This window comes from Pelobates fuscus, chromosome 9, assembly GCF_036172605.1.
Source record: "Pelobates fuscus isolate aPelFus1 chromosome 9, aPelFus1.pri, whole genome shotgun sequence".
NCBI classification, from domain to species: domain Eukaryota; kingdom Metazoa; phylum Chordata; class Amphibia; order Anura; family Pelobatidae; genus Pelobates; species Pelobates fuscus.
Window position 1 is genome coordinate 16,101,429 of NC_086325.1, and position 10,323 is coordinate 16,111,751.

A 10,323-nucleotide genomic window follows, 5' to 3' on the forward strand; every position below is an offset into this window, starting at 1 on the left:
ATAGATTGCATAAAGACACGCTAAGCTTAGAATGACCCGGAGTGACCTTTTGTCGGTAAAGGTCCACATCATACCTGAAGCGAGCCATAACTATCAAAATTGAAGTATCACCGAAACCGACACCCGCCTCCACTACTTCCTATGGAGAGATGGAGGGAGTTTCAGTTAGCTCACTAGAGTCCTACGATCTCCACTGGTTGGGAGTGTCACCGCCAGGCTTAGATCACACAGAGATCTCCGGACTCTATATAGGAAGTATGGAGGATCCTGCAGGACAGAGCCTGAATCCCACTGCTGTCATTTGTGATGGCTGCTGGGATTGGACAAAAACTGTGTCCAGAGCTCTGCCTTTTGTCAACATCAGGCTTTACATTAAAGGAACACTACAGGGTCAGGAACACAATCATGCATTCCTGACCCTATAGTGTTCAAAACACCATCTAGACCCCCTCCCCTGCACCCCTTAACATATAAATTATTACCTCTATTCCAGTCTGCTGTTGCTGCTTGCTCTGCCCCTGATCTGCCTTCTTGGCTGACATCATTGGAAGTGGTGATCTGAGCCCATCACAATGCTTTGCCATATGAAAGCATTGGATTTGCTGAGCTTGTCAAGGAGTCAGATCAGGGGCAGAGCCAGCACAAGCCAAACACAGCCCTGGCCATTAAGCATCTCCTCATAGAGATCCATTGGATCAATACATCTCTATGCATGCAGAGGGTGGAGACAATGAGCCTTGTAATGAGATTCCAAGGCAGTCTTAATCGATATATAATTGTATATTTGATCAATATCAGTAAAATATTGAATACTCTCAAATCCACTTTAAGAAGATTTTTCCAATTTACCTGGGGTCCACAATCTGCCGCTGCCTCATCTGCTCCGAGAAGCTCCGCTACACCAGGTAGTACAAGGAGGGACTCATTGCTCGCTTTGCTGGGCTTAGATCACTGGAGCCAACAACGGTCCTTGTTTGTTTATTTACATTTATTTAAAAGAGAAATGGACCCGGGACTCCATTAACAGCTACTCTCTGCACTCTATCATTACGCCAGATTTCAGTCTAAGAACAAACATGTTTTTCTGTCACCAGTTAGGGTCAGCGCTGACAGGGTTAAAATGGTAGTTCACTTACCTTTTCTCCCTCACAATGCCGGTCTCCTGGGTGAAGCTCCTGCTCTTTGGCTGAAATCACGAGATTTATGGTCTCAGCCAATCCGATACTTTCCCATAGTCTCTCTGACGCCATCTGATTGAAATAGTATTGTTTTATTGAACAGAAGTGCCCAGGGGAGGGCAGGCAGCCTTAGGCCTGGGGGGCAAATTCAGTCAAGTGGCCCATTGCACCAAGAGGAGAGTAAAACACCCTTCCCATGTGATTTAAAGGGGTGAGGGGTAGTCACCTAAACAGACACTCAATGACAGGCACACACACACACTTGCTGATTTGGCACACATTAAAAAACACACACTCACTGACAGGCATGTGTACACACACACTCACTGACAGACACGGAGAAAGAGACACTGTTACAGGCATACTGACTCAGACAGACAGACATATTCACACACACACACAGGCATACTGGCTGACACACACAAAGCCAAACTGGCCCACACACAGATATATACTTGCACACACATAGACATACTGACACACACAGACATACACAGAGAGACACTGTTAAAGGCATACTGACTCAGACATACTGACACACACACACATACACAAGCATACTGGCTGACACACAGACAAGCTGGCACACACAGATACATACTTGCACACACATAGACATACTGACACACACAGACATACACAGAAAGACACTGTTAAAGGCATACTGACTCATACATACAGACATACTGACACACACACACACACACACACACACACACACATACACAAGCATACTGGCTGACACACAGACAAGCTGGCACACACAGATACATACTTGCACACACATAGACATACTGACACACACAGACATACAAAGAAAGACACTGTTAAAGGCATACTGACTCAGACATACTGACACACACATACACACACACACACCCACATAAGCATACTGGCTGACACACAGACAAGCTGGCACACACAGATACATACTTGCACACACATAGACATACTGGCTGACACACACACACACACACACACAGACAAACTGGCACACACACAGATACATACTTGCACACACACAGACACACATACTGGCGCGCACACACACATACTGACGCATACACACAGATATACTGACACACACACAGAGATATACTGACACCCCTCATACCCCTCATACTCAGACATACTCATACACACACATACACACAAACTTTACAATTTTAAAACCCGTAGACAGGGGCTGAGTAAGGGGACAGGGCTGTAGTTGGGGGACAGGGGCTGTAGTGGAGGGTATAAGCTGTAATTGGGGGTTTAGGAAATGTAGGGGGGGATAGGTGCTGAAGCAGGTTGATAGCTACAATTTGTGAAAGGGGTTGTGGTGTGGGTGATATGGGTTGCAACTGGGGGAGAGGAGCTGTATAGGTGATGTTATGGGGGGACAGGGGCTGATTAAGGGGGCAGGAACTGAGGAAGGGGACAGGGGCTGAGGAAGGGGACAGGGGCTGGGGAGGGGGACAGGGGCTGAGGAAGGGGACAGGGGCTGAGGAGGGGGACAGGGGCTGAGGAAGGGGACAGGGGCTGAGGAAGGGGGGACAGGGCTGAGGAGGGGGGACAGGGGCTGGGGGAGGGGACAGGGGCTGAGGAAGGGGACAGGGGCTGAGGAGGGGGACAGGGGCTGAGGAAGGGGACAGGGGCTGAGGAAGGGGACAGGGGCTGAGGAAGGGGACAGGGGCTGAGGAAGGGGGGACAGGGCTGAGGAGGGGGGACAGGGGCTGAGGAAGGGGGGACAGAGGCTGAGGAAGGGGGGACAGGGGCTGAGGAAGGGGGGACAGGGGCTGAGAAGGGGGGGCAGGGGCTGAGGGAGGGGACAGGGGCTGAGGGAGGGGACAGGGGCTGAGGGAGGGGACAGGGGCTTAGGAGGGGGACAGGGGCTGAGGGAGGGGACAGGGGCTTAGGAGGGGGACAGGGGCTGAGGAAGGGGACAGGGGCTGAGGAAGGGGACAGGGGCTGAGGAGGGGGACAGGGGCTGAGGGGGGGGACAGGGGCTGAGGGAGGGGACAGGGGCTGAGGAGGGGAATAAAAAAAAAACTAAAGTGTATTTCCCCCCTCCCTGAGTCTTACCTTAAGACAGAGAGGGGTGGGCAGCAGCAACCAGCAACCAGCATACAGCAGCAGCCAGTGAAGTCGGCCTCTCCTGATGATGTCAGGAGGCGGGGGCGTGACTTCCTCTGCTCTTCTCCCGGACAGCGGTCCTGTGAGAAGAGCAGTGAAAGTAACGCCCCCAACTCCTGACATCATCAGGAGAGGCCGCCCGACTCCACTGGCTGCAGGCTGCAGGCTGCAGGGAGAGAGGTAAATTGAGAAATCTGAGTCCTCAGCCAGAGGCAGGGGATTAAGATTTTTCCTTTTTTTGCTGGGTGCGGGTGGCCCTGGGTTTAGGGCGCCCTGGGGGGCAATTGCCTCCCTGCCCCCCTTCCCAGCCCGCCCCTGGAAGTGCCTCTAGTGGCTGTCTGAGTGACAGGTTAACCCCGTAATATAATTCTGCATGTTCTGCAGAATGCCAATGTTTTCAGCTGCAGGGCTGACATGGGACATGGCATCTCCATGAAGTGATCTGCGTGCGATAGTGTTCCTTTAAACCCCAAGTCTGCGTGAAATAATATAAAATGTCAGCTGAAAAACGGATTCTCACGTCAGAAGATCCCACGGTTTAATGAACATATCTCTAGATTGATCTAAAATAACAGTCAGTTATGTTTTAAATTAATCGTTTATATTTCTTTACTCCGGCTTCAATAAATTATTGATGTGTATCTATTTCAAACATTAAATTAAAGTTTAGTAATTGAATAAAAACCCTTGTAAGTAAAAACATAGTTTTGGGAAATAAGTGGCAATAGATATAAAGTTTAAGGTAAGAAGCTGAGAATTTATTTTACATTTTTTTTTGTTTGTTTGTTTGTTAAGAAATGCAAAGTTTCTCCGACTGATTATAATAATAGGAACCCTTAATAAATAATTAACAAGAGTAGCTTTAAAAGCAGAGGTGTGCGCAAGGGGTGTGTTATAAACTCACACAATTAAGTCTGTTCTCAAACTCCTATTACTCCTGGGCGGCAGAAATGGCTACAGTATACATCAGCTCAGATACAACAGCAAAACGTTACCTGCACATTACCCAACTCCACGCACACATTTTAAATAACTGGAAGGTTTTCAGTATCACTCCAGTAGTCGTTTAAGTGTAAGCTGACCCGCTACGTCAAGGTAAAACTACTTGAGTCCTACACGAACAATTCACAATGCTGATATCAGATGAAAGGTAAAATCTCTGAGACAGAAAGGGGTATTTTTTTTTTTTTATTAACCCCTACACACTTATTAATCCTTAATAGGGGTGTGTTATGCTAAGGCACAGCCTAACACCGGGATTAATTTCCCGCACTGTCTCCGTCTGAAAAAGTTTATTATCTGATTTGATGTTTGTTCTTCACTAGACGAAAAAAGTTTTTTTAAATTTATTTTTAAAGAGAATATGAGAAAAAAATGCAAAAATAAAAAAAAGCATAGTTTAGCTACATTTTGACGAACCTTATGATGGTTAAGGTTTCAATAAATATTCTAATTTTATTAAGAAAACCATTTACAGTGCGCACCCCGAGGATGGCTGTGATTTTAAACTTTTAGATAATTACAATTCTGCTGAATTTGCTGTAGACAGAAATGTCGTTGCAAAAGAATTTGTAAAAATCCATTTGAAGTGAAATAAAATGTGTATTTCAACGTTTAGTCATTGGTGTTTAAAATACATTTATTTTTTAATAACAAAAAAAAACTAAAACCATGATAAATTAGATGTTAATTATACCCCAAATTGCTAAGAACAGAAAAACTTTGTTAGTTTTAGAAGAGAACGTTTATTTACCTCTTTTCTTATTAAACAAATATATCATAATGCAATAATAAAAATAAATACAAAATTATTCTGTAAAATGCAGATTTAAAATAAATCATTTGTATACAGTATGATTATCTTACAATGTATTTACATAAATGGTAGCACAAACTGAACTTAAAATATTAATTACAAAGCGCACAGCGGAAAAACCGAAAAACATTCAATGCACGATATATGGATTAAATAAAACAGATTGAATGAGCAGCGAGTGGGCAATTCTCTCTTACTAAAAGAAAGAACAAAAAAAATGATTTTTTTCACCAATATTTTTCAAGCTGCATAATTACTGGGAAAATATACTTGTCACTTGTAAAAAACTGTTTGTTATCTTATTGTGAAAAAAGAAGTTAAAGTTTACAAAAATAACGCGATGAATTAAGCTATATTCAAATAAAAAAAAATCTTTCAATTATTGCTGGCCATAGTTTGCTTTCTCAATAAAAATAAATGTTGTCATTTATTCTATGAACGGCTAGAAGTTGACAAGCAATTTGCAAAGTTCAAAAACTGGAAATTGATCTTGGCTGACTGAGAGTGATTGTTCAGTGCGTTTTTTCCGATCAACGAGAAATGTCAGGATGGTCTGCAAGCTCTGCACTGCCACTTTGATGTTTATTCAATAAACTCTGAATTGTGCTGGATTCATAACTGAATTGCGGAATCAAAGGCAAGAAATGCTGATTTGGACATACTAAATTGCTCAACGTTCTCGTTACGATTCAGTGTTTAATAAAGAGACCCCTTTATGTGTGTTAATTTTGTAATTTCTACATCAAGGAGTATTTGCCTAAACTATTTTAATGCATAACGAGGATCGTCTGCAGACAGATAAACAATGGGGCATTTCTCTTAGAAAGCACTCGGCTCTGTAACCACTCCTGTGCGACAGGAATTCAAGTGCCCATTATCTTGTTATTCCAAAGGAGCCCATGGAGAAAGAAAGCTATTTTAATCCATGAAAACCCATAGAATTATGCCTGGTTTTATGCTTTGCACAGCCGTTACAGGAAATTGTTCTCTTTTAGAGTCCAATAGAATCTGACATTAAATCTATGAATTTATAAAGGACAATCACCACGCTACCAGATTTCTGCTTGCCTTCTCAAACGCCTGGTGGTCTAAAGCTGAAGTGAGCATGTCCTGTCCCAAAAGTAGGGCTTGCGTATTGATCTGCTGGTCTTGGATGGATCCCTTGTATTCCAGCTTGATCTCACCTGGTGCATACTCCTCGATAGACGTACAGGGACTCGCACAGGGGCCCTTGCCCCCATCAGACTCCACACTGTAAGGAGTGGAGTCTTCGTCTCCTAAAATGTCCTGCTTCCGAGCCTGCCTCTTCATTTTATATCGATGGTTCTGGAACCAAATCTTCACCTGGTTGGGCGTGAGGTGGATGAGTTTAGCCAACTGCTCTCTCTCTGGGGCAGTGAGGTATTTCTGGTGCTCAAATCTCTTTTCCAGCTCGTACACTTGGGCCTGGGAGAAGAGCACTCTTCTCTTCCTCTTGGACGTATGCTGGATGTATAACGAGGTTTTGGTTCCTTCTCCGAGATACGCCAGACATCCAGCTGCAGACACATTAAATCCAGAAGGAGAAATGATTCTGGAAACTGAGATGGAGATATTGTTATAAAAAAAAGATAATGGCAGTAGTTGCCTAGCCCAGTTTCTCCTCTTTAAAGCATAAAAAGATTAAATTCTGGTTAATCATACTGTACAGAATTTGACATTAAGAGAAATACAACCTAGAACATACTGTGTGATATATTTCCTCCATATTGTGATTTATTATTCCCGACCCAGCACCATCTCCAGTCATCCTTAAAGCTGGAGAGCAAGGAACGTCAGACTGATCGCTAAACTACAAGGGGGGCAATTTGACAATTCCTAACAAACTGTTTAGTGAGTACAGACCATTGTAGTATATATACATTAAATAGTGATTAATGAGGAAAGTTGAGAAATTCGGCTAATTTGGCTGAAACATTTCCAGTTGGTTCTTAGATCTTCACAACTCCTGTTTAGTAAATAGATTGAGATAATATGCACACGCATACACCACAACAACAACAACAACAACTTGTGACTGTTACAAATGACGGTATAAAACAAACTACGTTTGTGTGATGTTAGTGAAGGGGTCATGTGAGCCATAGACATACAATGAATAGCTACTAACTCTTGGGATTCTGTAGATCAGATAAAGTTGTCCCTGTGATGAGGCCAGACATATCTCAATACAAATATTGGAGGAGCGGGAGATAAGATGGGATCTGCTATGAGCCTATTCATTGAGGAGAAGTCTGTGTACTTTCTACAATAATGTGGACAAAATCCACAAATACACAGATACACAGATAAGTGAATCACTCCTTCCCTGGGCGCAGCTTACACACTCAAACTTTCTTTTTCTTTAGAAATGCTCAAAACAAAATAAAAAGCATTCTCTTACAAAACAAAAACCTAAAAACAAGTTGTATGATACATTAAGGGGCTCCCATTGAATCAGGGGGCCCGATAAATAAAATCACTCCATAACATCAGACACTTATAATGCGCGGGGGGTGCAATAACTAGCAGAGGGGTAGTGATATTAACTGGCAGAGGGGCATTAACTGGTAGAAGGGTATTAACTGGCAGATGGGCAATAACTGGCAGAGGAGTATTAACTGGCAGAGGGGTATTAACTGAAAAGCAACATTAACTGGCAGAGGGGTATTAACTGTTAAAACAATATTAACAGTTAAAGGGATATTAATGGTTAGAGGGGTAATAACTAGGAGAGGGTCGTTAATCGGTAGAGCGAACTGAACATTTAATCTCCTTTATCTACAGATTGTACTTTTTCAGAGTCTGATATTATTTATTTATATCTGGTATTTATAGAGCGCCAACAGATTCCGCAGCGCTGTACAATTAGTGGAGGACGTACAATATACACAGACAAATACAAAAAGGTAAAGAGGGCCTTGCCCGTAAGCTGATATAAAATCATAAAACAAAGCAATAAGTTATTAATAAATTAATTTTACTTTTAGCAAACACTGACCGCCCGGTCTGTAAATCCCCCAAAAAGCCTATATTTTGTACTTTTTTACCGATCACCCTGGTATATTCACTAATCTGAGAGCAGTGGAGAACTGACCAGGGAGCTGAAAGTTTTAGATTAAAATAGCCAAACGGAACAAATAATTGAAATGAAGAATTTTGCGCATCTTTTCTATTTTGGCATACACTGTACAATTTAGCAGTTAAAAGAGTGAAGCCATAGAGCAGAATCAGTTTAATTTGATAAAACAAATGAATGTGTCTTCCAATATAAAGCTTTATTCTGCGGTTTCTGATATTTACTAAGTTTGAGTGGAAGGCAGAGAGAATGAAGACCGTTTACTTACAGGGTGGGTAGCGCATGTCCTGGGAACCTCCGAGCCAGTCTGTGTTGGTCATGGTATCAGGGTAGCTTGGTAGATCTCCAGAATTAGTATAAGCCCCGGGGCAGTAGGTCCTCATGGGGTTTTGGGGAAGGCAGCGGGTCATAGAGAAGCTAGCAGATCCCATGGAAGGTTGGAGACAAGGCTGGTGGGTTATTTGCATGAGGGGACCATATCCATCCAGACAGGAGTCCAGGCTATAGGCTGTAAGGTCCTCCATTGGTGCTGGTGGTCCACTGTGTAAGAGCTGTGACACCAGGTGATCAGACACTTTGCTGGTGACCTGGAGATAGGGTTTTTTTGGGTGGGAAGTGATTTGAAATGCTGAGTAATTCCCTGAAAGCTCACCTTATCTAGGGCTTTGGATAGAGGATGGCAGGAGGTGAGGTCTCGGAGGAGGAGCCTCTCTCAGAACAATGAGGTCTAGTTGGACATAAATGGTCTGCTAATCACTGGGAGCCATGGTGGGCATGTGGGAATCCTGAACGTGTTAACCACACTATTCAACTTTTGGGAATTCTCTGGAAATCGTGAATTTTATGCCAAAACTTCCTTATCGGATTTTCAGCTACAAACGTTCAAATCCCAGTGAATTCTCCACAATTTGTCACTTAGTGTATAGCGGCGGGAGCTTCCCAGACAGTTAGTATATTATATATATATTTTTTATGAAATATTTAGCGGGACTGTACAGTCTGTGGGGCATTCAGAGATTGCGCTGTATCACTGCCCATTTTCTATATAGTCTCGATCAGCGTTGTGCAACATGCAATAATAAGTGAGAGACAGACAGAGAACAAGAGACAGACCGAGAGAGTGAGAGAAAGACCGAGAGAGCGAGAGACAGACAGACAGAGAGAGCGAGAGACAGACAGGGAGCTCACATCTTTTAGAGATGGCTGAAATGGTTAGTAGATTATAGGCTAAGTATTTAGGACTGTAATATTACTGCATTGTGTGCATTCTGCCATGGGAGCGGGTAACTTCATTTAATAAACGTTCAATATTTTAATGGATTTTTGCTTTAAATAATAGATGTTTTTGTTGATCTAATTTTGAGTAAATAATTAATAATTGAATCCACAATGTACTAATTGTGATGGTGTGTCAAACTCTGCCAGAATGATGGCCTATTAACGCAGCAAAGTGTCACCTGTACAGAGAGAAACCTTAGAGAATATCTTTTATATACACTTATAACATAACGTGTGTGTGTGAATGTTTGTGTGTTTGTCTTTCTATGTGTGTATGAGTGCGTTTGTGCGTGTGTTGTGTGATAATGTTTCTCTCTCCCCATCCATGAATAATTACTGTCTTCTTAACGGATTTTGTTTTGCAGATTATATTTCTTGTTCACTTCCAAAATTCTGTTATTGCAATAAATAAATAAAGTATATTGCAATCAATGTAATTCACACAAGTGAAAAATTATTTTTAATTCAATTTGTTAACTTTCTAATTTCGGTTCGTGTGAAATTCGGATATTATCAATTAAAAATAAAACGAAATTTGGGAAAAATTCGGAACGGAAGAGAAATTCACGCACCATTATTCCCACAATTCCAAATGATACCAAACTAGGGCGCTGTTTAGCAGATAGCTACCTGATTTGGATTCCTTAATATGGTATAGTAAATCTGGTACACTGAGTGTTTGTCCATTGAGTGCTTGAATTCCAGAGACTGCTTTGGTTTGATTCCGTTCTCTGTAACAGCTATAGACGAACGGTCCGTACTCCTAGTTATCCCATTATAACACACTTAGCTCACAGCACCAGAACTTGGATCTGACGCGTTTTCATATAAAATGA

At 42.5% G+C, this 10,323-nt stretch overlaps 1 protein-coding gene across 1 annotated transcript; it reads right to left on the minus strand.

Moving 5' to 3' along the window:
• Positions 1-5,375: 5,375 nt before the first annotated feature.
• Positions 5,376-8,791, minus strand: LOC134572363 (homeobox protein Nkx-2.4-like). The gene is made up of 2 exons (XM_063431288.1): positions 8,478-8,791; positions 5,376-6,692 (listed from the first exon to the last, which is right to left on the minus strand). Exons 1-2 carry the CDS (start codon positions 8,731-8,733, stop codon positions 6,154-6,156), a joined length of 795 nt encoding a protein of 264 aa, XP_063287358.1. The 5' UTR covers positions 8,734-8,791; the 3' UTR covers positions 5,376-6,153.
• Between the last annotated feature and the right edge of the window lie 1,532 nt (positions 8,792-10,323).

What these genes read in the sequence shown, in the direction of transcription:
- LOC134572363 (XM_063431288.1), bottom strand. Translation starts at nt 8,733, where the DNA reads ATGGAGGACCTTACAGCCTATAGCCTGGACTCCTGTCTGGATGGATAT. An exon ending in GGACATGCGCTACCCACCCT is followed by an intron (nt 6,693 to 8,477) that starts GTAAGTAAACGG and finishes TCTCCATCTCAG; the next exon opens with TTTCCAGAATCATTTCTCCT.